Here is a 27,758-nt window from a genome sequence, read left to right as displayed (position 1 = left end):
TGGACGGCAGCAGCAGCAGCAGCAGCTGGGAGGAGAGCAGGAGCCCCGGGGTGCTGGAGAAGGACGGCAAATACAGCTGGAGCAGCACCCTGAGGCTCCCTGCAGACCAGTGGGAGAAGGTGGGCTCTGTGACCTGTGAGGCCACCCAGGGCTCCCAGACTCCACTCTCAGAGACACTGAGGAGAGACCAGTGTTCCCAGTCCTGACCTGACTCACTGGGACTCTGCTACTGGTTTCACTCTGATACTGATCTCAGTCTGTAACTCTCTCTCTGTTTATCTCTTACCCTCACTCACTGTCTAATTACATTTTTCATTGATAACGTGTGTTGCATGTTTTAATTTTGATTATTTTAACACAATAAAGTACTTTTCATCAAATCAGTTGTTTTCATGTCTGTTAATGTAAATAAACAAATAACGTAATAGTCCCATACATCTAGAAATGTTAAACTCAACTGAGTTTAATGTAAAACTTCCTGGAAATTTCACCAAAAAAATAAATACATAAGGTAATATAATAGCATGTTTAATATATTTTGAAAACACAAAACTAATCAGATAATCATTAATGTGACCCAGACAAGATAGAAGTAAATCCATAATTTATTCCAAATTCTTTAAAGCTTATGTGACTTCAGAAACTGCTTCATTGGAGTAATTTTAAATTTCTTTTGTAGGAAAGCTGATTATTTCACTATTTTTAGGAAATTCAGATATACTATGTATCTCATAAATGAAGTGTTTAATATGTTGAATTGATTTTAGATGTGTCTATAGAGTATCATGAATCTGGGTAAACTGCAGAGCCTGAGAAGAAATAATTGCACTTGAATTATAAAGTAGGATATCATCAGCATATTATATCATTGAAAATAATATTATCAGCTGTGTGATCTCAAATTATCACCTTACATGTGCATTTCACTATCAACACAAGTTCATTAAAAACATTTAATGTCTGAAGGTGTGTTGGAAAATAAATTACATAAATTTCAAATTGTATTTGAATGTTAAAATTTACTTAAACACTAAAATGGAAATACATATTTGATTTCACAGCTAAACAAACTGGCGTTGGCTTTTTTAACTTATCTACTTTTCAGATGTAGTTTGATCTGATTTTAAATACAATGTTAACTACACTTTTTCAACAAGATTACTATTATATCTTACTATAGTATGAGTAATATTTCTTGACATTATTCTGTTATATAGACTTCAGTATCAGTCAAACTTCTAAAGTGTCTCTGTTTCTGTAGGTTTCTGCAGCTGTTCATTCAGATCAGTTCCTCTCCAGCTGAGGAGGTTTTTGTACGACGTTGTATCACTGTGTGAACGGGAAGCTGTTATCCTGCTGACAATAATAATCTCCTGCATCTTCAGTCTGAACTCCACTGATGGTCAGAGTGAAGTCAGTTCCAGACTGAGTTCCACTGAAACGATCTGAAACTCCAGACTGACGGGTTTGAGCATTATAAATCAAGAGTTTGGGAGATTCTCCAGGTTTCTGAAGGTACCACTGTAAGTCATTGCTAACACTTGAACTGGCTTTACATCTGATAGAGACAGACTGTCCTGGAGCAACAGACTGAGATCCAGGAGACTGAGTCAGGATGATTTCTCCTGATGAACCTGGAAAACATGAAAAAGAGCAGAAGGGTTATTGAGACAAATCCAGCTTGGAGAAAGATGATCAACATCCAAACAGAAGAGTCTCATTTCTTTAACATGGAGAAGAGATGGAAGAAGGTAAATGCTGCTTGTTCCAGTGTTTCTCCATCATAGCAGAACATCATTGAGGTGAACCTGGTTGCATCCTGAAGCAAAGTTTTCAGAAGAGAGTCTCACCCTGAACAAGGAGCCCCAGGGTGGCCAGCAGTAGAATCAGTGACATCATCATCATGCTGCCGGCGTGTCAGTGTCTCTGAAAGTCCTGGACAGTCACTGATCAACACTGGCCTCTTAACGGCTGGGAGCAGAGAGGCAGGACACATATGCAAACACACAGAGTCAGTGAACTGTAGCTGTCCTCAACATGTCATGCTGTTTCCCCCTCAGTGCTGAGAGCATGGACCTACATATTTACATATTCACATGGAGAGGATATTGAAAAGTCTGGTAGTAAACTGGTCCAGTGACTTGTGGACAGTTTTGTTCTGTTTTTCCAGTTTGTTATTATGGTCTTTTTTTGAAAATGATTAGTTATATTAATATAAATGCAGGTTGGACAAGTTTAGGTGTTTGTAATGTGAAGATTTCACCAAGTAAAGCAGTGATGAGTCTTTATAGAAGGCTGAGTCCGAGGATCTCAGATGACATGCTCGAGAAACTCCAACCAGAAGTTTTTGACATTAAAAATACATTTTCGTTCTTCTCCTGAATCAACGCTATTAATTCCCAGCAAGTCGATACTTCATGAATGCATCATTACCTAGATCACCTTACAGTTTTTTCCGACTGTTTACACACAAAATCTTTTCATGTCAAACGATATTTTAAACCTCTCACTCAAAGTGTAAAACTACACAGCAAATCTCCAAAACCATGAGCTATTTCTCAGCCTTTCACTCAGTTTTCAATCGCATAAAACAATTTTTTCAAAACATTACACACAATTCTCTACCTAAGACACAAAAATCTAACAGGAAGTGACTTGCTTTTCTTTTCCAAACACAACCAATCAAAATGCTACACTTATTTACCAGGACACACACACACTCCTCACATGTACAAACACATTATGCTTAACTGAACACTAACCAATCACTGCTTTAGTATAAGCCTATACAGAGGTCAAAGGTCAGATTACCTGTTTTGAACAATGGATGCCAACAATAGACAGAGAGCAAGGGGAGGAGGAGGGAGAGACAGGGGACAACAACGAGGAGGAGGAGGAGGAGGAGTAAGAGGACAAGAAAGAAGTAGAGCCATCTCTGATGAGATCAGGGCCACACTTATTCATCATGTGATCAACCACGGATTGACCATGAGAGAAGCCCATCTTGAGTAGCTTTACAGTGGCGTCCATACTTCAAATCCTCAGAAATGAGAACAGGCATGCAACTATCTAATGACTATTACTGCATTAGAAATCATAAATCAATCAGACTTTGTTTTGCACAAAGTGCATACAATCCCGACACACAAGCATGCACAAACACACACACACACACACACACACACACACACACACACACACACACACACACACACACACACACACACACACACACACTCTCTTTATTCTAAAAATGATACCTTTGGTTTACATCAGCGGTTCCCAAACTTTTTTTCCTGCGCACCCCCTTCTATGTCCCAACCGGGTTGGCGCACCCCCAATCCCCACTTCAAAAAAAAAACGCAACAAAGCTTTGTTTTATCGCCATATAAAGACTCATGTTTAATCATGCGCAAATAACCAGAACACGCATGACAATAACAACATCAACAAAGTTTCAATATAATGCAACAAAGCTACGCACAAGCTTCCACTTTTAAGAGGACAAGTGACAGACACAGGCTCAGTAACAAAAAGCACGGTTATTTTCAGCCGCGTAAAAGAAACATTGCAGCAATAGGCTAAGCCTATTAAATGACCGTGGAGCTAGCATCATCATCATCATAACACAACGGTTATGGAAATTAGAACGACAGTACATTGAATTAAATTGCACAGGAATCACGTCCAATATTTTTGCCTCTTTCTCTCCAATCATACACTCCACCATCTCTTTGGCCGCTGGCAAACACATGTCTTCGGCAATTGTGTGCGGCAGCCCCTTTCCCTACTCTGTAACTGAGCAGATATGAAGCCCGTAATGCGTCTTTCGTAGACTCAACGCATGAATGAAACTGCATTTTTTTGGCTTTTCTGCAACTCCTCCAACTTTGCTTTAAAAAATGTAAGGGGCTTTTGACTTAAATTGCCATGTTTCGTGTGCAGGTGACGACGGAGATAAGACGGCTTCAGACAGCTGTTTGCTAGAACTTCACTGCACAACACGCACTGAGGCTTCGGGCAATCTGTATCGCCGATCCAAGTGAAGCCCAGACCCAGATAATTGTCATCATACTTCCTTCTTTTTTTTCTCGTCTGGTGTTCACCCTCATCACCTCTTTTTTGCCATCTCCTTCCCTCCTCTTCGGTTTCCTCCGGCGCATCTTCTGACTCCCGCTCATTTTCTTTCTCTGTTCTCTCTGTCTCTATTGCCTCCAAATCCTCACTCTCTCTTGGTCCCTCTCCTCCTTTGTGACTAACAACTTTATCATAAGACGTCCCACTTGACAGTTTCCCTGATTTCAGCCAGTTAAGCATATTTATAATATATATGGAATGAATGAAACGAGTTGGCACGCATATAGCCTAGCGGCTGCAGTGCATAAAAAAAGAGCAGTGCGTAGAAGAAGCAGCTGTCTTCTTCTACGTTTCTATCAAAAACTAATAAATTATAGTTTTTTTATTTAAAATAAAAGCGATTACAAAGGAAATGTTTACTGTTCATGTTTTTTTATTGTATGGAAAAATCCCACTTAAAAAAACAGACAGCCATTACATTTTTCCTCTCGCGCACCCCCTGGTGGCAGCTCGCGTACCCCTGGGGGTGCGCGTACCACACTTTGGGAATCCCTGGTTTACATGTTTGTACTTTTGTTTTCTTGTTTCATACTACTGTATACAACACTGTGCTACTCTTACAAACATAATGTTTTGCCCGATAAATATTTTCTGTCTTACTGTAACATTACATTGTTGTTTCCAGTGAACTTTCCAACCACTCTCAGCAGATTACTTTCTCTCTAGAACATTGTAAATGTAGATATAAGCCTATGAAAGACAAAAGAGCTTTAGATTTAGAACAACAGTGTGTACATGGTACATCCAAAAATTTACTATTATGAAAAACGTGTTCTTCATTTGATGCAAATGCTTCATTTTGAGATGTGTTGATGGTATTTTGAATGCAGTGTTTAATCTTGAAGGAGATGTGAGGCGTTTTGTGAATTGTGTGTAGAGTTTTTCAAAAAGGAGACATAGTTTTGAAAACGTGTGTAAGCTGTTGGAAAAAACTGTAAGCCGGTCTGACAGACTGCAGACAGCATATGCTGGAGACAAACATGAAGAAGTGAAGTTATGTTGCTGAGTGACAGTTGGAAATGATGACACAAAAGATAATTTTGTTTGCGTATGACGACTACATGGTGGCAAAAAAAATATGGCAATATGCAAAACATTTGTGTCGAATATATTCAACATCTTCCAATTTCTTTTTTGACATTTGAAGCAGCTGTTAACCTGAAATATAAGAAAAGTAAATGACTAACGTTATAACAGAGAAATCTTGGGGTAACCTTAGTAACAGAAAAAGCACAACCTTGTGGGTGAATGAAACCGTTTATTCCTTCGTTGATGTTGTTTTATGCAAACTGTTACGTTCTCTCTCACACACATGCAGACACAGATTATTCCTCCATAAAGTGAGTAACTTTACTATAGAACTCTAGGACCTATTTCTGGCAGACTGCCACACTATGTTTGTGTTTTTTCTTTTACATTTATCTTTTTATTTCATTTAGACATAATACATTATGAAAGTATTAAACTGCTGTGTCAGTGTTATTACGTTCAGTAGCACGTGATTAAACTTATTTTATTAATGCCTTCATGATTTGTGCAATTTATATGTACTATTACTCTGTTGTCTACATTTGAATATTTCATTATGACTTGTTAAAGAACTCTAAATACAAAGTGTATGACTTGGGACTTGACTTGGGATTTGTTAGTCTTGACTTGGAACTTCAGTGCAAAGACTTGAGACTTACTTGTGACTTCCAGAACAGTGACTTGGTCCCACCTCTGAAGATCATGTGGTATGATTGAAAGATCAACAGCTACTGGATGGATGTTGTGAAGAGATTGTTTTGCTGACTCCAAAGTCAAGAATGATCTCAATGTATTTGTTGGGTTTTTTATTTGCTTGTAGGAGAAATTGTGTTTTTGCATATACTTTATATAGATGCAGATATAGGATTTCTGTTTTACTATTTGTATGACTTCCAAATTGGCTCCTGTTGATTCTTTGGCATGAATCAGATAAGAAGATGAGAGTATAATGTGATATGAATGGATGGTGTCATCTTGAGTTAGCTGTGTGATTCAGCTGTCTGTGCTCTCTCTGCAGGTGATGGTTAGAGCAACTGGGAACAGCTGAGGATGTTCCCAGTAGCAGGAGGTTATTTAAGTCTGGATGCAGTGCAAATAGAAATAATAAATATAAAATAATCATATTTTGCAAAAACTTGATGATGGTGTGTCTCCCTCTTGTTGTGGCCACTTGAATCAGGTCGTGTGTGTGTGTGTGTGTGTGTGTGTGTGTGTGTGTGTGTGTGTGTGTGTGTGTGTGTATGTCCTCAGTGAAGTGTATCAGTCTCTGCAGTAGCTTCCAGCTGCAGCAGTCAGTTCAGTTTCTGTTCAGTCTGACTGAGGGAGGTTTTTGTACGACGCTTTTTCACTGTGTGAACACATCCTGACTGTTGATTTCATGATAACTCTGACAGTAGTAAACTGCTGCATCTTCAGTCTGGACTCCACTGATGGTCAGAGTGAAGTCAGAGTTTGATCCACTGCCTGTAAAACGATCTGGAATCCCTGATTGTCGAGTGCTAGCATAGTAAATGAGCAGTTTAGGAGTTTCTCCATCTCTCTGTTGGTACCAGGCTAAATTGTGGTAGCTGCTCCCATCATCATCATCAACATAACCATCAACATCCTGACTGGTCCTACAGCTGATGGAGACGGAGCCTCCCAGAGCAGAGCTCACTGCTCCAGGCTGAGTCACTGTGACCTGGCCTCTGGACTCTGAGGATACAGAGACAAAAACATAAAGCAGCGTCACGGTTTAGTCGTCTTCATTTCAGAGGGACGGATGTTGATAGAGCAGAGGAGTTTGATTCTCTGGACTTTACCTGTGAAGCAGCAGCAGAGGAGAGTCCAGATGAGGACGGAGATCAAAGTCATGTTTTTGATGAGGAGGATTTCTGTGTCTTCTGTTGTCATGAAGGACAGCTGTCAGTCATCCAGTGTTCAACTCTTAGGACTATAAACTCTCCCAGAGCACTGGAGCATGGTGCTGCTGATGCAAAGTGGCTCTCTATGGAAATGCTCTGACTGACTCCAACATGGACAGGGTGTTTCCTCTTCAGTGCTGAGAACACTGACTTTATAAATTATTCATGATATAATGCATAAAGAAATTGAGAAATTGGATTGGTTTACATTGGCAATTTGGGTTATGTTGATTCTGTTGAATTACTAAAACCTGTTAAACTGCATAGTCTTCACCACACAGCCAATGTGCATTTTTGTCCTCATTTGAGATCCATACTGCTCTACTAAGGCAAAAGACCTTAACTCGCCAGAGTGTGAAAGTGAGAAAAATGACTTTAAAGTTATCTTAATGTCCTGACAATTGAGTTATATGATATTGTTATTGTCACATTTTGTAGTGTATGCCTGAATTAATCTAGCTACAAAAAAATGTTGAACTCAAATTTGACCTTTGACCCTTTTCCAGAAGTCACTGTATTCTGCCTTAGCATTTCCCACAAAATGACAATTGGTCATATCAAGGCAAAAAACCTTAACTACTATTTTATAGCACAATGTTATGATGACAATGATAACTTTCCCTTAAAATGTAAGTAATATTAACCCTATTGGACTCACTATGATAAAAATGGCTTCACATTTGTCAACATCATATGAAAATTATATATATACGTTTTTTTTTCTGTATTTCATACTACCACACAGGCAGTCACATGATTGATTCACACACTCTCTCTGACAGATGTCAGAATTAAGAATGAGCTTGTTTTGATGTTTTAATGCATATAAAGCATGTTCTTCTGTTTGGATATGAGGCAATAATTTAGACTCACTGCAAGAATGAAGACGTGAACATAAAGATGGCGTCATTCACGTGCATATTAAGTAGCCACCTTGGTTTGTTGTGGTCTTATAATAGCCTACATCCATAGATGCTCCAGCAGAGACGATGGTTAGTTTAGTCAGCAGTTAAGTTTACAAGAATTTGCCCAAATTTCAAGATTTGTGGCAAACTAAGATAAACAGTTAGACTACAAACCGACAGCTTTTGTTTTACCTTGTTTGTCAAAATTTGCTATTTAGAGTAGAGTAGAGCTGTTTGTGTAAACAGCGCGGTGGACGAGAGAGGACTGCCCAGACAGAGATTGAAATATATCACTTATACATGTGTAAGCCTGTAGACAGGTGAGTGGTGTTGATACGTATACTTTTAAGTTTTATTGTAGCCTACTTACAGTCACGAGCGTAGCGGTATATTTCCCAGTCAGATACATGTGCTGCGTGTCAGCGTCGTCCTCTGCTGTGTGTGTGTGTGTGTGTGTGTGTGTGTGTGTGTGTGTGTGTGTGTGTGTGTGTGTGTGTGTGTGTATTTGTATTTGTATGTGTATGTGCAGCGCAGGCATGGCATTTACAGAGTATACCTTAACTCAATTTCAGCATTCTGAAGCGCCATGAAACAAAGAGAAAGAACCGTAACTGATGTTACGGTATTCTGCCTTGGCTTCTCTACGTTTTTTGAAGTTACGGCAAAGACAACACACAATTTTCTCCCCAAAACAATACAATTGACTCAAGATATTTGTCCACAAGATAAAGCAGATTTTTAATGTTCCAAAAATGACAATAACTAATTTTTGACCAAAATTGAGTTACGGTCTTTTCGCTTAGCACGGCAGCATACACACAATTACTGATGTGAAATGTAGAAATTAAAATAATACTAAACGACAGATTCTACCAACAAGGATCTGTGTACTTGTTTTATTGATGTAAAATCTTTTTTTCAGGGTTGACAGAGAATGAGAGAACACTTGTTTGAGTATGTCGACATTTCAGTAATCAGCCCTAATGCAGAACATCTGTTTCCCTCAAACAAGCCCTGACAAACATGAACAATGTGTGACACAGAGGAACAAGTCATTATGATTAATGACCTTTCTCACTCTTTGTCACAAAGACTTTAAAATGATTCTTGGTATAACATGTGATGTCATGTCTTATAGAAAACCTTTGACTTGTTTTAAATATAAAAATGTATATTTTTTGTGTAGTGGCACTGTCCATAACTGCCACATCACAGTGGGTTTGATAGGGTCTATTTCTTTGATAGAAAGTAGTTCCGGTAAAAAGTGTTGATGGTGAAGTCTGTTGAGTTTCCAAAGTAACCAGGACATTATTTCTACAAAGGAAGTTGCTTTAAAATCTTTCAAGTATATTTTTTGAATTGATCACTATGAACACAATTCACGTCCACTATATTTGGGTGACAGCATAAGTGTCGGTACATAAAAACAGAATTATCTGCACGGCTCCACACATATGAGCAGGTCAGAATATATGTTCTGGAGTTCTTGTAGTTTGGATGAAGTGTTTAAATGCTTGTGTCTTTTATTTCTCTTGGTAAGAGCATTTACTGAAGTAAAATATTTTCATGAACTCCAAACTGTGGATTTAACTTTTCTGTACATGTAAAAGAGGAGTGAGTGGAGCAAGAAAAGCTGCTGCTGATTTGATGACGTGTGACTCTGAGATGAGAAGTCTGAGATGACCAGATGATGCATTTCTTGATGGAAGAAACCAGGAGTTCAATTTACAATGAAATAAATCATGGAGGTACAAGATCTCCACTGTTACTATTGTCTACTCAATCTTTGTTAATACAACTGTAGTGATGTGAATTTACCTTCTGATTATCAACACAGAAAGAGAACTCTGTAGTCTTTACTATCAAACAAGTGTGTGTGTGTGTGTGTGTGTGTGTGTATGTGTAAAAAAATATGTTGTTAATATTGTAAAGTTATGTTTTGAAGTCGATTTTATTTTATTTTTTAATTTACTTTTAGTATTCATGTTTTTATTTCTCCTCCTTTATCGTGGAGACTAACTCAGAGCAGCTTCACTAAACATTTCTTTACACATTTCTGTCAAACTGAAATTTAAATGACTTGAAGTGTGGAAAAGATAAAACTGAAAAACTGTTCTACAAGATTAATTTTTAATTTTCCACATCAATGATAACTGTTTAAAGCAAATGAAGATTAAAATATTCAAACAATTGAACAGAGCAAAGATAAAGATCGGTATTTGAAAATGTGCAACATCTCTTTACTGTGTCATGTATTGTTTCAAAGTTTGAAAACTATTTGAACAGTTTGGTAATGATGATCAAAATCACATGAAGAACATTTGATGTTGTCAGCTCATTTTCTGGATTTGTTTCTATTCCACTAAATACTTTAAAGTCATGTATAGTTAGGTTGTTCCAGTGTATAGTTTGATATATATCAGCTCATTGTGTAGATGATTCTCTCTGTGCTGATTTACATGAGAGGCTTCTTAAAGGGAAGTGAAACAATGTGTGAGTGAGTGACTGGTGGAGCAGAAAAACCATCTGACAGAAACTCCTTAAAGGAGAAAACCAACTCTCACACAGTAAAGGTGTCCAAGTGTCTGCTGGTTGATTGACAGCTGTGTGGTCCCTGTCCTCTAATCTGATTGGTGTCTCCTAGGTGATGTCCGTCCCACCCTGACGGTGCTGCCCCCCTCCAGTGAGGAGCTGCTGAAGGGGAAGGCCACGCTCATGTGCCTGGCCAACAAGGGCTTCCCCTCAGACTGGAGTCTGGCCTGGAAGGTGGACGGCAGCAGCAGCAGCAGCAGCAGCAGCTGGGAGGAGAGCAGGAGCCCCGGGGTGCTGGAGAAGGACGGCAAATACAGCTGGAGCAGCACCCTGAGGCTCCCTGCAGACCAGTGGGAGAAGGTGGGCTCTGTGACCTGTGAGGCCACCCAGGGCTCCCAGACTCCACTCTCAGAGACACTGAGGAGAGACCAGTGTTCCCAGTCCTGACCTGACTCACTGGGACTCTGCTACTGGTTTCACTCTGATACTGATCTCAGTCTGTAACTCTCTCTCTGTTTATCTCTTTCCCTCACTCACTGTCTAATTACATGTTTCATTGATAAAGTGTGTTGCACGTTTTAATTTTGATTATTTTAACACAATAAAGTACTTTTCATCAAATCAGTTGTTTCCATGTCTGTTATTGTAAAAGAAACAGATATATCTGTCTTAATAGTTACATAAATCTAAATGTAAAACTGCCTGGAAATTCCTCGAGAAAGAAACTATAAGGTAATATAATAGCATGTTTAATATATTTTGAAAACACAAAAGTAATCATAGAATCATTAATGTGTCCCAGACAAGATAGAAGTAAATCCATCATTTATTCCAAATTCTTTAAAGCTTATGTGACTTCAGAAACTTCTTCATTGGAGTAATTTTAAATTGGTTTTTGTAGGAAAGCTGATTATTTCAATGTTTTTAGGAAATTCAGATATACTATGTATCTCATAAATGAAGTGTTTACTATGTTGAATTGTTTTTAGATGTGTCTATAGAGTATCATGAATCTGGGTTAACTGCAGAGCCTGAGAAGAAATAATTCAAGAATGAACTTTTGGTCTCAGTAAATTTGTTGCGTTTTTGAGTTGCATGTATGGGAAAATGTGTTTTTGCATAAACTTTATATAGATGTGATTATAGATTTATTTATTATAATTTTTTAGTTTCAAGTTGACTCCTTGATTTTTTCGGCTTGAATCAGATAAGAAGATGAGATTATAATGTGATATGAATGGATGGTGTCATGTTGAGTTAGCTGTGTGATTCAGCTGTCTGTGCTCTCTCTGCAGGTGATGGTTAGAGCAACTGGGAACAGCTGAGGATGTTCCCAGTAGCAGGAGGTTATTTAAGTCTGGATGCAGTGCAGCCCTCTCTCTGGCTGACTCTCCACTCTGTTGTCCTCTCACGCCCATCACACAATACTAACTTCACTGATATCAACATCCCATCATTGAATTACGAAAGTCAAACCTAGAAGTTCGTGCTTAAAAGCAATACACGTTTGGGACAATGATGGCATTGATCCATTAAAAGGATGTTTTTACTGCACTAACTTGGACCTCTTCCATAGCTTGGACTTAGAAGAAGCAACAGACACTAATACTGATTATGTAACATTTTGTAGAGATAACGTGTTAATTCAGAAGTCTATAACTTTGTATCCAAACAATAAATCTTATATTTCCAAGAAAATTTAAAAGAGTAAAAGAAAAATTAAAGAGTGTGTAGTGTGTAGAAAAACAGCATTTAAAAATGGGGATGTTGTGGCCACGAGGAAGATCCCAAAAAAACTCAACAGCAAATTAGGAAAGGAAAGGAGGAGGAGAAGGAGAAATTTGAAACCCACTGCTCCACTATGAATATGAAAAAATATTGGGATTCCAAGAAATGTATGACAAACCTGGCCCCGGCTAAAAAATGTCTTAGTGTTCTTAATGAGGAGGAAAAAGCAGATGAATTAAATAACTTTTATGCAAGGTTTTGATTAGCTGAGTTCTAGTAGGATAAAATAGAGGCTCTAGACTCATTACCTGCACTGAATCCCCCAAAAATCACTATTGACCAGCATGTTGTACAGAGTCTTTTCTCACCCACCTGCCCTAGGAAGGCTGCTGGACCAGACGGCATTTCTGGGTCTCTGCTGAAATGATGCAGCGTAGAGCTGGCAGAGGCCTTGTGTCCTATTTACCAAAAGTCTCTGGACTCACATGTTGTTCCTTCCACTTGGAAAAGCTCTATTATTATTCCTGTTCCTAAAAAGGAACAGGACAACACCTTTTTTCTGAATGTTAAAACTGAGATGTTGCAAATAGATGTAAATATATTTAAAATTTTTAAATAGCAGATAAACTAATGTCTAGGTCAAGAAGGACTGGGAGGATCTCTTTGGTTTTACTACAATTAAATGATTTACTTAAAGGGATTAGTGTTTTAGGAACCTTGCTGTGTTGTTTGTTCAATAACATCTATGGATGTTTTTCACACACATTGTGGAACAAAAAGTTTAACTTGTCTTACAGTCTTACTACGTGTGTGTGTGTGTCCTCAGTGAAGTGTATCAGTCTCTGCAGTAGCTTCCAGCTGCAGCAGTCAGTTCAGTTTCTGTTCAGTCTGACTGAGGGAGGTTTTTGTACAACGCTTTTTCACTGTGTGAACACCCACTGACTGTTGGGATAGTGAGCACTCTGACAGTAGTAAACTGCTGCATCTTCAGTCTGGACTCCACTGATGGTCAGAGTGAAGTCAGAGTTTGATCCACTGCCTGTAAAACGAGCTGGAATCCCTGATTGTCGATTGCTAGTAACATAAATGAGCAGTTTAGGAGTTTCTCCATCTCTCTGTTGGTACCAGGCTAATCTGTTAGAACCATAAACATCCTGACTGGTCCTACAGCTGATGGAGACGGAGCCTCCCAGAACAGAGCTCACTGCTCCAGGCTGAGTCACTGTGACCTGGCCTCTGGACTCTGAGGATACAGAGACAAAAACATAAAGCAGCGTCACGGTTTAGTCGTCTTCATTTCAGAGGGACGGATGTTGATAGAGGAGAGGAGTTTGATTCTCTGGACTTTACCTGTGAAGCAGCAGCAGAGGAGAGTCCAGATGAGGACGGAGATCAAAGTCATGTTTTTGATGAGGAGGATTTCTGTGTCTTCTGTTGTCATGAAGGACAGCTGTCAGTCATCCAGTGTTCAACTCTCAGGACTATAAACTCTCCCAGAGCACTGGAGCATGGTGCTGCTGATGCAAAGTGGCTCTCTATGGAAATGCTCTGACTGACTCCAACAGGGACTTGGATTACTCTGATGATGCTGTTCATCAATGGATCAATCACTTTATCAGAGTATTGTTTAGTATCTTTCAATAACACTTTGACTCCTTGACACATCTTTCAAAATGTTAGATTTAGGCTTCCCAGGACCAGCTGGAACATATACACAAAGTATTTTATTCCCTATGCCATACAGGCATTGAACACAGAATAGCTGCATCGGGGAACCGGGGATTTGCTCTGTTGCTCTATTATTTATAGAACTTTTCTGCTGGTACTTGCCCCTTTGAAGTATTGTATATTGTATTTTGTATACTCTGTATGTTTTAAATGATCAACACTGGCCTCTTAACGGCTGGGAGCAGAGAGGCAGGACACATATGCAAACACACAGAGTCAGTGAACTGTAGCTGTCCTCAACATGTCATGCTGTTTCCCCCTCAGTGCTGAGAGCATGGACCTACATATTTACATATTCACATGGAGAGGATATTGAAAAGTCTGGTAGTAAACTGATCCAGTGATTTGTAGACAGTTTTGTTCTGTTTTTCCAGTTTGGTAATATGGTGTGTTTTTTGATAATGATTAGTGATATTAATATTAATGCAGGTTTTACATGTTTGGGTGTTTGTAATGTGAAGATTTCACCAAGTAAAGCAGTGATGAGTCTTTATAGAAGGCTGAGTCCAGTGTTGTAGTTCTCAATATCAGTCTTGGTCTCAAGACCACTCAAGAAGTCTCACAAATACTGAGAGGAATGGGAATTTGAAAATCCACATCTTAATAACATCTGCTGAGGAAAAGTATGTGATATGATTAAAAGCTCAACAACAGCTACTGGATGGACGTTGTGAAGAGATAGTTTTGCTGTTTCTAAAGTCAAGAATGAACATGAGATTATAATGTGATATGAATGGATGGTGTCATCTTGAGTTAGCTGTGTGATTCAGCTGTCTGTGCTCTCTCTGCAGGTGATGGTTAGAGCAACTGGGAACAGCTGAGGATGTTCCCAGTAGCAGGAGGTTATTTAAGTCTGGATGCAGTGCAGATCTCTCTCTGGCTGACTCTCCACTATATTGTCCACTCACGCCCATCACACAATACTAACTTCACTGATATCCATATCCCATCATTGAATTACTAAAGTTAACCCTATAAGTCTCTGCTTTTGGGACAATGATGATATTGATCCATTACAGTTTTTCTCGATTATTTACACACATTTTCTGAAAGCATGCCTCATACTCTCAGAACTCTACACACAAATCAAAAAACACACACACAATGGGCAAAACCCCTCAATTCTCCTGCAAAATTAAACTTTACATTTAAAACAATGTTATTTCTTCTCAAAATGGTATTTTCTTTTCAAATGACACACACAAACCATCATATGAATAGACATTTCTAAGAACCAGTTGAACACTGATGTGCTCAGTGTAAAACACTATGATGAATGGAAAACACTTTTTCTCTATTCATCATAATACAGTTTTTCTCAATTGCTTAAACACTATAACCAGGCTTTTGAACTAAAATTTCAAAAGCATAACGCCATTTTTCAAAAAGCACACCCATTTCACTAAACTATAAACACTATTCGCTGGTTTTGACACATGAGTCAGATTTGTTGAACTGTTACTGCAAAACTCTACACACAAATCCCTTAATTTCTCATTGCCTACACCATGTTGTCATTTAGATAGCACAGCATTCAATATTGCTCACTCAAGTCAGCACAGCTGAAGCTCAATTAGCACACAATTACCCAGGTGGAAACACTACGAGTCAAAATTGATCACACACCAATCAGAACTTAATAGATAGATAAAATGGCCAGAGTCAGTTCATTGAGTTTTGGAACAATGGATCCACAGAGAAATGACGGTCGAGGAGGGAGAGGAAAAGGAAGAGGAAGAGGACATGGTTGAGGAGGAGTCGGAGGAGGAGAAGGAGGAGGACGTGGTGAAGGAGGAAGGCGAGGAGGGAGAGGAGGAAGATGTGGTGAAGGACGAGGTAGAAGAGGAGTAAGGGCAAGGAGACAAGCAGTCTCGGATGAAATTCGAGCCACTTTAGCGGACCATGTTCTTGTCCATGGTATGACCATGAGGGAGGCTGGGCAATGAGTCCAGCCTAATTTGAGTCGCTTCACCGTCGCCTCCATCATCAGAACCTTCAGGGAGGAAAACAGGTAGGTGTACTTACAGTACGACTGCTCTGTACAGTAACTTTTGAGTGCTGTACTCTGTGCTTTGACATCACATGCACTGTTGTACTATGTTTCTGTAATACTAAATAAATCCATCAAATTTACAGTAATGCGTGCTTCTATTTTTGTAGGATACAGAGACGACCATCTGGTGGTGGGAGGCCAAGGCTTTTGTCAGAGGAGCAAGAGAGGGAGCTTGTAAACATGGTCATTGCCAATAACGTAATCCGCCTGCGAGAGATTCAAAGGAGAGTGATTGAGGATAATAATAATTTTCAAGGAATAAATTCCATCAGCCTTTCCACAATTGATCGCATCCTCCGAAAGCATCGGTTCCGGATGAAACAGGTGTACCGCGTCCCTTTTGAACGGAACTCTGACAGGGTAAAAGACCAACGAGTGGAATATGTTCAGGTATGACTTTTGATATTGTATGAAGTATTGTGCACCATCACAGTATAGCAGTTTATGCTGCCATTTGTGCCCTCCTGAACTGTGCTTCGGGGTAGTGATATACTCTATTGTGTTTTGATGTGTTTGGCAGAGAATCTTTGAGATTGAAGGCTGGCCTGTTCCACCTGAAATTATCTTTGTGGATGAGGCTGGTTTCAACCTACCCAAAGGAGGAGAAGGGGGAGGAATATAATCGGCCATCGGGCTATTGTAAATGTCCCTGGTCAGCGTGGAGGGAATGTCACGATGTGCGCAGCCATCAGCCAACGAGGTGTACTCCACCGCCATGCCAGTCTAGGACCCTATAATACTTTGCTCCTTCTTGCATTCCTTGACGGTCTAAGAGAGCATATATTCCAGCTAGACCACAGGGAACAAGCACAACCAGAGCACCCTCACTATGTTGTTGTTTGGGATAACGTCAGCTTCCATCGCGCTGCTCTGGTTCGTGACTGGTTTACCGATAACCCAATATTTTCCAACCTCTTTCTGCCTGCATACTCTCCATTTCTTAACCCAATAGAGGAGTTTTTTTCGGCATGGCGGTGGAAAGTGTATGACCGAGAACCTTATATGCGTGTTCACCTCCTTCAGGCCATGGAAGAAGCCTGCCTAGACATATCAGTAGATGCGTGCCAGGGGTGGATCAGGCATGCAAGAGGATTTTACCCCCGCTGCCTGGCTAGGGCCAATATAGCCTGTGATGTGGACGAGATTCTCTGGCCTGACCCAGAGCAAAGACGGGATGCTGATGCAGAATAATACTGTGTAGTACTGTAATACAGTAATGAATAAAATGTGCCAATGTAACCATTGGTTGTGTCTTGTGTTCATCTGAAAAGGTTTGTGGCAACATAACTTAACAGTTTTGGAAATGTTGTTTTGAATTTATTACACCAGTGTGTAAAACTAAGTTTTAGTGTGTATGTTGTGACGGCTTGTGTGTCCCGTCTGGGGTCAAAGTTTGGTTTTTCAGCAAGAGTTAATGGTTTTGATATAGTGCTTCATTTTGACCTGAAAATAGGATGTTTGGTGAATTGGGTGAGACGTTATGGATTTGTGTTTACTGTTTTGAGAATACGAGGCATAGTTTCAAGAAATGTGTTTAAGCAATCGAGAAACTCTGTAACTTAGGCCTTTTTTTTTTGGTCAGTGTTACACTTACTACAGACAGTACATACATAAGTGTGTTGTAAAATATTTGAGAATATTGTTTTTATACTCAGAACACACAAATACACGGTAACAAATATATTTTATTTTCCCATAAAAACAATGTACACAGTGTACATCCCAACCAACACAAAGTTGCACATACAGTGGTGTATATACAAAACAACAGAATAATTTACTGTATACAGTTACAGTAAAAAAAAAAAAAAACTATGCTGCATCCTCTCTTCTGTTTCGGTCTGGCCACAGCACCTCATCCACATCACAAGCAATATTTTCCCTGGCAAAGAAGCGGGGGATATATCGCCTTGCATGGCGAATCCAGCCATGAAAAGCATCAACTGGTATATCTCCACATGCGTCTTCCATAACTTGGACAAAGGGTATACGTGTTTGTGGATTTCGGTCATACACTTTCCATCTCCAGGCAAAAAAGAATTCTCCAAAACAGAATAGCTCACCTGTTGCCCTTTTATGCTAAAGCTCTGATTGCTAATTGTAAAATTGTGTGACAGGTGTTTGCCCATGTGATGAGTCAGTGTGCATATTTGAATGGCAGTGTGTTCCTTGTGAAAACAAGAGATTTTCTTCATGAAAATTGTGCCAAATGCAGAGAATTGTGTGTAGTGTTTTGAAAAAAGTGTGTTTTAGAACTGCAATTTCAGTGTAAAGCAGGGCTTGTGCTTGTAGTTTAGCAGAATTGGTTCAGGGGGTTGGTGCATGAGTTACATGTTGTGGTCACTGTGTCTCAAGTACCAGTATTTGTGTGTAAACAATTGAGAAAAACTGTAAAAGGATGTTTTTACTGCACTAACTTGGACCTTTTCCATAGCTTGGACTTAGAAGAAGCAACAGACACTATTACTGATTATGTAACATTTTGTAGAGATAACGTGTTAACTCAGAAGTCTATAACTTTGTATCCAAACAATAAATCTTATATTTCCTGGGAAATTAAAGAGTGTGTAGAAAGAAAAGTAGCATTTAAAAATGGGGATGTTGTGGCCATGAGGAAGATCCAAGAAAACTCAACAGCAAATTAGAAAAGGCAAGGAGGAAGGAGAAAGAGAAATTTGAAAGCCACTGCTCCACTATGAATATGAAAAAAATGTGGGATACCATGAAATTTATGACAAACCTGGCCCCGGCTAAAAAATGTCTTAGTGTTCTTAATGAGGGGGAAAAGATGATGAATTAAATAACTTTTATGCAAGGTTTTGATTAGCTAAGTTCTAGTAGGATAAAATAGAGGCTCTAGACTCATTACCTGCACTGAATCCCCCAAAAATCACTATTGACCAGCATGTTGTACAGAGTCTTTTCTCACCCACCTGCCCTAGGAAGGCTGCTGGACCAGACGGCATTTCTGGGTCTCTGCTGAAATGATGCAGCGTAGAGCTGGCAGAGGCCTTGTGTCCTATTTACCAAAAGTCTCTGGACTCGCATGTTGTTCCTTCCACTTGGAAAAGCTCTATTATTATTCCTGTTCCTAAAAAGGTATGCTGTAAGGATTATAATGAATACCGCCCAGTTGTTTTGAGAAAATCATTATCAACCTATTGAAAACAGATGTCATTTGCTCATTAGATCCTTTTCAGTTTGCATTTAGGGGCAAAAGAGGTACAGATGATGCAGTCACTGTCATGGTACATTTGATATCTAAACATTTAGAGGAGCCTACCTCATATGAACGTGTTTTATTTGTAGATTTCAGTTCAGCATTTAATACGGTACAGCAACACCTATTCATTAAAAAGCTGAATGACCTTAATGTCCATCCCTCATTATTAGGTGGTACCACTGGTTTCTAACGAATGGTAAACAGCAGGTCAGTGTTAATGGTACTCTCTCAGAGTGGAGAACTTTAAGCACCGGAGCCCCCCAGGGTTGAGTCAGTTCACCTGTCCTTTTTACCCTTTACACAGATGAGTATAGAAGCTAGAATCCCAACAACTATATCATTACATCTTCTGATGATACTGCCATCCTAGCTTTAATAAAAAAGGACAGTGATCTATCTAACTACCTTTCAGAGATTCAGAGGTTTGTAAAATGGTGTGATGACAAACACCTTTTTCTGAATGTTAAAAAAAACTGAGGAGATGTTGTAAATAGATGGAAGAATGAATTTGTCCCTGTGTCAATAAAGCTTTTAAATAGCAGATAAACTAATGTCTAGGTCAAGAAGGACTGGGAGGATCTCTTTGGTTTTACTACAATTCAATGATTTACTTAAAGGGATTAGTGTTTTAGGAACCTTGCTGTGTTGTTTGTTCAATAACATCTATGGATGTTTTTCACACACATTGTGGAACAAAAAGTTTATCTTATAGTCTTACTGTGTGTGTGTGTGTGTGTGTGTGTGTGTGTGTGTGTGTGTGTGTGTGTGTGTGTGTGTGTGTGTGTCCTCAGTGAAGTGTATCAGTCTCTGCAGTAGCTTCCAGCTGCAGCAGTCAGTTCAGTTTCTGTTCAGTCTGACTGAGGGAGGTTTTTGTACGACGCTTTTTCACTGTGTGAACACATACTTGCTATTGATATAGTGATGACTCTGACAGTAGTAAACTGCTGCATCTTCAGTCTGGACTCCACTGATGGTCAGAGTGAAGTCAGAGTTTGATCCACTGCCTGTAAAACGATCTGGAATCCCTGATTCTCGAGTAGTAGCAGTGTAAATGAGCGGTTTAGGAGTTTCTCCATCTCTCTGTTGGTACCAGGCTAAAAACTGGTAGCTGCTCACACTATAAACAGCCTGACTGGTCCTACAGCTGATGGAGACGGAGCCTCCCAGAGCAGAGCTCACTGCTCCAGGCTGAGTCACTGTGACCTGGCCTCTGGACTCTGAGGATACAGAGACAAAAACATAAAGCAGCGTCACGGTTTAGTCGTCTTCATTTCAGAGGGACGGATGTTGATAGAGGAGAGGAGTTTGATTCTCTGGACTTTACCTGTGAAGCAGCAGCAGAGGAGAGTCCAGATGAGGACGGAGATCAAAGTCATGTTTTTGATGAGGAGGATTTCTGTGTCTTCTGTTGTCATGAAGGACAGCTGTCAGTCATCCAGTGTTCAACTCTCAGGACTATAAACTCTCCCAGAGCACTGGAGCATGGTGCTGCTGATGCAAAGTGGCTCTCTATGGAAATGCTCTGACTGACTCCAACAGGGACTTGGATTACTCTGATGATGCTGTTCATCAATGGATCAATCACTTTATCAGAGTATAGTAAATGTTAGATTTAGGGTTCCATGGACCTGCTGGAACATTTACAAGAAGTATTTTATTCCTTATGTCATACAGCCATTGAACACAGAATGACTCCATCAGAGAACACTTATTATTTTATAAGATTTGCTTTCCTGTATTATTTATAGAACTTATCTGCTGCTACCTGTCCATTTACACTATTGTATATTGTATTCTGTATATTCTGTATGTTTTTAATGGTGTGCTGTGTTATGTGCATTGTATTTACCTTTGCTGTATTTTGGGAGAAGCCAAAGACAAATTTCCACTGAGGTGGACAATAAGTCAATCTAATCTAATGTCTTCTGTCGTTAATTTAATTGCAAGAGAAGAAATTACAGACATTTAACATATACCAAAAATATGCATTAAGGAAATCTGCAGCACTGTGTTATTATCAGTTTTCTTTTTATTTGACAAGATTTTACAAACAGCCTCATTTTGGTGAGTTTGTTTGTGTCAAAGTCAGAGAGCCGTGTCTCTCTACAGTGAGAGGTTTTTGTACGGCGGCTCAATGACTTTGTATCACTGTGGTTGACTTTTGGTGGAGGAACCAGACTGAATGTTAACTGTAAGTACATTGGACTCCTTTAATAACCAAAATGTATATATATTCTGTTTGAACTTCATTATTGTAGAGCTTACTACAACATTTTGTCAGATATCTAAAATTTCATTTATTTGCAGCAATTCTTAATGGCTTTACAGCATCGTTAACCCGACTAATAACCACTACAATGAATGATCTTGTTGCACTAAAACTTTAACTTCCTAAAGTCTTATCAGTTCGTTGTAGAAAACTACTCAGCATTAATCTGTCTGAAGAGAATATTTGTAAAAGTTAAAGTTTTTATCATCTGGCTCAAAAACTCTGCTGATAATCTTTGGTTCAGTGTTTGATGTGAATAAGTATTACTCCATCTTTCTCCAGAATAATGATTTTGAAGCTATTGGACATATTTTTATGAGAATTTAATGAGTTTCAAAAATGACTTTAGTTAACAACATTTATTTGGATGTTTTCAGTAATGAAGCCTGACTGTTCAGTGATGATTCCTGCTTACATGAACAGAACAAAGAAATATCATTAATGAGGTTTTCGTTTAGGACAAGAAATGTGTAAGAAAGTTCAAACAGTAAAAGCCTCACAATCTCCATCTTATGTGTATTATTTTGAACTAATAAACTCTGAAAGTTTAGTAAAAGAGAGGCAGTTTTAACTTTTTATCTTTAGTACTGAAACCTGTCTGTTGTCACGGTTCAGCAGTGATGCCTGTCTGTTGCCATGGTTACTGAGCTCAGAGAGGGAAGTGAAAGATTTTAAGAACAGTTTGATCCAATCTGAGGAAGACCAGCAGAACTAGTAGCCTCCTCTGCTGCAGCCAACAGGCTAGAGTTTAGTTGACCTCATATCAACTTTATTAATCTCTCTCTCTCTGCAGTGGGTCGAGCCGTCCCCACCCTGACGGTGCTGCCCCCCTCCAGTGAGGAGCTGCTGAAGGGGAAGGCCACGCTCATGTGCCTGGCCAACAAGGGCTTCCCCTCAGACTGGAGTCTGGCCTGGAAGGTGGACGGCAGCAGCAGCAGCAGCAGCAGCAGCTGGGAGGAGAGCAGGAGCCCCGGGGTGCTGGAGAAGGACGGCAAATACAGCTGGAGCAGCACCCTGAGGCTCCCTGCAGACCAGTGGGAGAAGGTGGGCTCTGTGACCTGTGAGGCCACCCAGGGCTCCCAGACTCCACTCTCAGAGACACTGAGGAGAGACCAGTGTTCCCAGTCCTGACCTGACTCACTGGGACTCTGCTACTGGTTTCACTCTGATACTGATCTCAGTCTGTAACTCTCTCTCTGTTTATCTCTTTCCATCACTCACTGTCTAATTACATGTTTCATTGATAACGTGTGTTGCATGTTTTAATTTTGATTATTTTAACACAATAAAGTACTTTTCATCAAATCAGTTGTTTCCACGTCTGTTATTCTAAAAGAAACAGATATATCTGTCTTAATATTTCCATACATCTAGAAATGTTAAACTCAACTGTAAAACTTTACAACACACACACAGACAAATATTTTTCACTCATGCACATACCACAATACTGAATATACTCATATACAAAGCCTGTCTACCTTTTGTCGAGGCCACCTGAGCTGAACTTGCTTTCACAATGAAATAGACTGTAGATAGTCTGTAACAGTGTGTGGCGAAAGCTAAACACACAGTGACAGGAGAACTGCATGCAGTTTCAGTGTCCATCTGCCAGGATAGACTAGTGATAGAGATCATGGAGAAGAAACACAAAGGAGGGTCAGAGAAGCTGCGTGAGAAAAAGTAACAGGCCCTTCAGGCAGACGCTGACAAATGTGTCACATTGCCAGACATGTTTTCGGCAGTAGCAGGACCTTCATCAGCTCCCGTGGCTGATGATAGTGGGGGTGGTGTCGGTGTCGGCGGCAGTGGCATACACAGTGAGGAGGAGACTCAGGAGGAGAGGGACAGAGATGAGGGAGTGATGTAGAACCTGCAGTAAGCAGAACTCCCCTTAAAACACTTTGTCCCTTGATAAAACTGAGCCAAAAACAAGTGATGGACAAACTGTTGATGATAACACTACAACAATAAAAGAAGTAGGCATGCTACACTGTATGATTGCATTAGTTTGGCTAAGTGCGCGTGTCCCTGAGTCTTGACTGATGATGTTCTCACCGTTTTATTATTATTAGCCTATATTAGCCTACCTTTCATTCAACAAAGTAGCCTACATCTTAATAATAAGCAAAACACCTTAAGCTTGTGCATTTGTGTCCTTAAAGTAGTCTAGATAAACGTTGCACATCATGCAAACATTCTTAACGAGAGTTGTAGCTTTTCTATCTGCATTGGCAGACAAAAACTCATGATGTACCTCTTCAGTCGTGAAATGATAATGATATATGTATATATAACTTGTTTTATGATTCATGAGGAGTATACCTTTTGTATTAATAAATGGCACTTTTTTAAATATTTAATGTGTCAACTCTCACTGATTCTTGCTTACTCATTACATGGCGTTAGTAGTTTTAAGGAGTAGGAGTTGGTATACATATTCAGGGGAGCGCAAGGACGGGTGGTATTTGTGATCTTATGTGGTGGGCCGGTCTGGGCCAAAATGCCAGGGCCGATTTTTGGTCCCAGTCCATCCCTGTGTGTTTGTGTGTGTGTGTGTGTGTGTGTGTGTGTGTGTGTTTGTGTGTGTGTGTGTGTGTGTGTGTCCTCAGTGAAGTGTATCAGTCTCTGCAGTAGCTTCCAGCTGCAGCAGTCAGTTCAGTTTCTGTTCAGTCTGACTGAGGGAGGTTTTTGTACGACGCTTTTTCACTGTGTGAACAACCACTGGCTGTTGGGATAGTGAAGACTCTGACAGTAGTAAACTGCTGCATCTTCAGTCTGGACTCCACTGATGGTCAGAGTGAAGTCAGAGTTTGATCCACTGCCTGTAAAACGATCTGGAATCCCTGATTGTCGATTGCTAGTAATATAAATGAGCAGTTTAGGAGTTTCTCCATCTCTCTGTTGGTACCAGTGAAGATAGCTCCCACTATAAACATCCTGACTGGTCCTACAGCTGATGGAGACGGAGCCTCCCAGAGCAGAGCTCACTGCTCCAGGCTGAGTCACTGTGACCTGGCCTCTGGACTCTGAGGACACAGAGACAAAAACATAAAGCAGCGTCACGGTTTAGTCGTCTTCATTTCAGAGGGACGGATGTTGATAGAGGAGAGGAGTTTGATTCTCTGGACTTTACCTGTGAAGCAGCAGCAGAGGAGAGTCCAGATGAGGACGGAGATCAAAGTCATGTTTTTGATGAGGAGGATTTCTGTGTCTTCTGTTGTCATGAAGGACAGCTGTCAGTCATCCAGTGTTCAACTCTCAGGACTATAAACTCTCCCAGAGCACTGGAGCATGGTGCTGCTGATGCAAAGTGGCTCTCTATGGAAATGCTCTGACTGACTCCAACAGGGACTTGGATTACTCTGATGATGCTGTTCATCAATGGATCAATCACTTTATCAGAGCATTGTTTAGTATCTTTCAATAACACTTTGACTCCTTGACACATCTTTCAAAATGTTAGATTTAGGCTTCCCAGGACCAGCTGGAACATATACACAAAGTATTTTATTCCCTAAACCAAACAGGCATTAAACACAGAATAGCTGCATCTGGGAACTGGGGATTTGCTCTGTTGCTCTATTATTTATAGAACTTTTCTGCTGGTACTTGCCCCTTTGAAGTATTGTATATTGTATTTTGTATACTCTGTATGCGTTAAATGATGAACACTGGCCTCTTAACGGCTGGGAGCAGAGAGGCAGGACACATATGCAAACACACAGAGTCAGTGAACTGTAGCTGTCCTCAACATGTCATGCTGTTTCCCCCTCAGTGCTGAGAGCATGGACCTACATATTTACATATTCACATGGAGAGGATATTGAAAAGTCTGGTAGTAAACTGATCCAGTGACTTGTGGACAGTTTTGTTCTGTTTTTCCAGTTTGGTAATATGGTGTGTTTTTTGATAATGATTAGTAATATTAATGTTAATGCAGGTTTGACATGTTTGGGTGTTTGTAATGTGAAGATTTCACAAGTAAAGCAGTGATGAGTCTTTATAGAAGGCTGAGTCCAGTGTTGTAGTTCTCAATATCAGTCTTGGTCTCAAGACCACTCTTTGAAGGTTTGGGTCTCTTCTCAGAATCTGCCGCATTTTTACTCGGTCTTGTCTTGTCTCAGAGCTTTGGATCCAATGACATGATCTTCCTCAGCAGACGGAGTTCACCCAGTTCTCATGGAATATTTTAACTTCTAAGCCAACGTGGACAAGAAGTCTCACAAATGCTGAGAGGAATGGGAATTTGAAAATCCACATTTTAATAACATCTGCTGAGGAAAAGTATGATGATATGATTGAAAGTTCAACAACAGCTACTGGATGGACGTTGTGAAGAGATAGTTTTGCTGTTTCTAAAGTCAAGAATGAACATGAGATTATAATGTGATATGAATGGATGGTGTCATCTTGAGTTAGCTGTGTGATTCAGCTGTCTGTGCTCTCTCTGCAGGTGATGGTTAGAGCAACTGGGAACAGCTGAGGATGTTCCCAGTAGCAGGAGGTTATTTAAGTCTGGATGCAGTGCAGCCCTCTCTCTGGCTGACTCTCCACTCTGTTGTCCTCTCACGCCCATCACACAATACTAACTTCATTGATATCCACATCCCATCATTGAATTACTAAAGTCAAACCTAGAAATTTGTGCTTAAAAGCAATCCAGGTTTGGGACAATGATGGCATTGATCCATTAAAAGGATGTTTTTACTGCACTAACTTGGACCTCTTCCATAGCTTGGACTTAGAAGTAACAACAGACAATATTAGTCATTACGTAAAATTTTGTACAGATAACATGTTAACTCAGAAGTCTATAACTTTGTATCCAAACAATAAATCTTATATTTCCAGGGAAATTAAAGAGTGTGTAGTGCGTAGAAAAATAGCATTTAAAAATGGGGATATTGTGGCCATGAGGAATATCCAAAAAAAACTCAACAGCAAATTAGGAAAGGCAAGGAGGAAGGAGAAGGAGAAATTTGAAACCCACTGCTCCACTATGAATATGAAAAAAAAGTTGGGATTCCATGAAATTTATGACAAACCTGGCCCCGGCTAAAAAATGTTTTAATGTTCTTAATGAGGGGAAAAAGCCGATTTAATTAAATAATTTTTATGCAAGGTTTTGATTAGCTGAGTTCTAGTAGGATAAAATAGAGGCTCTAGACTCATTACCTGCACTGAATCCCCCAAAAATCACTATTGACCAGCATGTTGTACAGAGTCTTTTCTCACCCACCTGCCCTAGGAAGGCTGCTGGACCAGACGGCATTTCTGGGTCTCTGCTGAAATGATGCAGCGTAGAGCTGGCAGAGGCCTTGTGTCCTATTTACCAAAAGTCTCTGGACTCACATGTTGTTCCTTCCACTTGGAAAAGCTCTATTATTATTCCTGTTCCTAAAAAGGAACAGGACAACACCTTTTTTCTGAATGTTAAAACTGAGATGTTGTAAATAGATGTAAATATATTTAAAATTTTTAAATAGCAGATTAACTAATGTCTAGGTCAGGAAGGACTGGGAGGATCTCTTTGGTTTTACTACAATTAAATGATTTACTTAAAGGGATTAGTGTTTTAGGAACCTTGCTGTGTTGTTTGCTCGATAACATCTATGGATGCTTTTCACACACATTGTGGAACAAAAAGTTTAACTTGTCTTACAGTCTTACTACGTGTCTGTGTGTGTGTGTGTCCTCAGTGAAGTGTATCAGTCTCTGCAGTAGCTTCCAGCTGCAGCAGTCAGTTCAGTTTCTGTTCAGTCTGACTGAGGGAGGTTTTTGTATGACGCTTTTTCACTGTGTGAACACCCACTGACTGTTGGGATAGTGAGCACTCTGACAGTAGTAAACTGCTGCATCTTCAGTCTGGACTCCACTGATGGTCAGAGTGAAGTCAGAGTTTGATCCACTGCCTGTAAAACGATCTGGAATCCCTGATTGTCGAGATGTTGACCTGTAGATAAGCAGTTTTGGAGTTTCTCCATCTTTCTGTTGGTACCAGGCTAAAAAGTCAGAATTATAAACATCCTGACTGGTCCTACAGCTGATGGAGACGGAGCCTCCCAGAGCAGAGCTCACTGCTCCAGGCTGAGTCACTGTGACCTGGCCTCTGGACTCTGAGGACACAGAGACAAAAACATAAAGCAGCGTCACGGTTTAGTCGTCTTCATTTCAGAGGGACGGATGTTGATAGAGGAGAGGAGTTTGATTCTCTGGACTTTACCTGTGAAGCAGCAGCAGAGGAGAG

At 40.0% G+C, this 27,758-nt stretch overlaps 5 gene segments (V, D, J or C); 2 read left to right on the top strand and 3 right to left on the bottom strand.

Moving 5' to 3' along the window:
- Window positions 1–11,128, top strand: part of LOC116035385 — a 33,821-nt gene extending 22,693 nt beyond the window's left edge. Inside the window, 1 exon segment of the C gene segment in view lies at window positions 10,620–11,128. Coding sequence covers window positions 10,691–10,954 — 264 coding nt within the window.
- Window positions 1,245–1,964, bottom strand: LOC116035389. The segment is given in 2 exon segments: window positions 1,245–1,634; window positions 1,851–1,964. Coding segments are annotated over 2 exon segments (363 nt in total).
- An 8,996-nt stretch (window positions 11,129–20,124) lies between the features above and the next one.
- LOC118493328 lies at window positions 20,125–20,620 on the bottom strand. The segment is given in 2 exon segments: window positions 20,125–20,456; window positions 20,564–20,620. Coding segments are annotated over 2 exon segments (384 nt in total).
- Window positions 20,621–21,327: 707 nt separating this feature from the next.
- On the top strand, window positions 21,328–22,642 carry LOC116035391. The segment is given in 2 exon segments: window positions 21,328–21,430; window positions 22,302–22,642. A coding segment is annotated over 1 exon segment (264 nt).
- A 4,645-nt stretch (window positions 22,643–27,287) lies between these two features.
- Window positions 27,288–27,758, bottom strand: part of LOC118493336 — a 499-nt gene continuing 28 nt past the window's right edge. The window contains 2 exon segments of the V gene segment in view: window positions 27,288–27,627; window positions 27,735–27,758. The exon segment at window positions 27,735–27,758 is cut by the window's right edge and continues 28 nt beyond it. Coding sequence covers window positions 27,305–27,627; window positions 27,735–27,758 — 347 coding nt within the window.

The sequence above is a fragment of the Sander lucioperca genome, chromosome 16 (genome assembly GCF_008315115.2).
Source record: "Sander lucioperca isolate FBNREF2018 chromosome 16, SLUC_FBN_1.2, whole genome shotgun sequence".
Taxonomy (NCBI): domain Eukaryota; kingdom Metazoa; phylum Chordata; class Actinopteri; order Perciformes; family Percidae; genus Sander; species Sander lucioperca.
The sequence above is the reverse complement of the archived record's forward strand: the minus strand, read 5'-3'. Positions and strand labels throughout refer to the sequence as shown.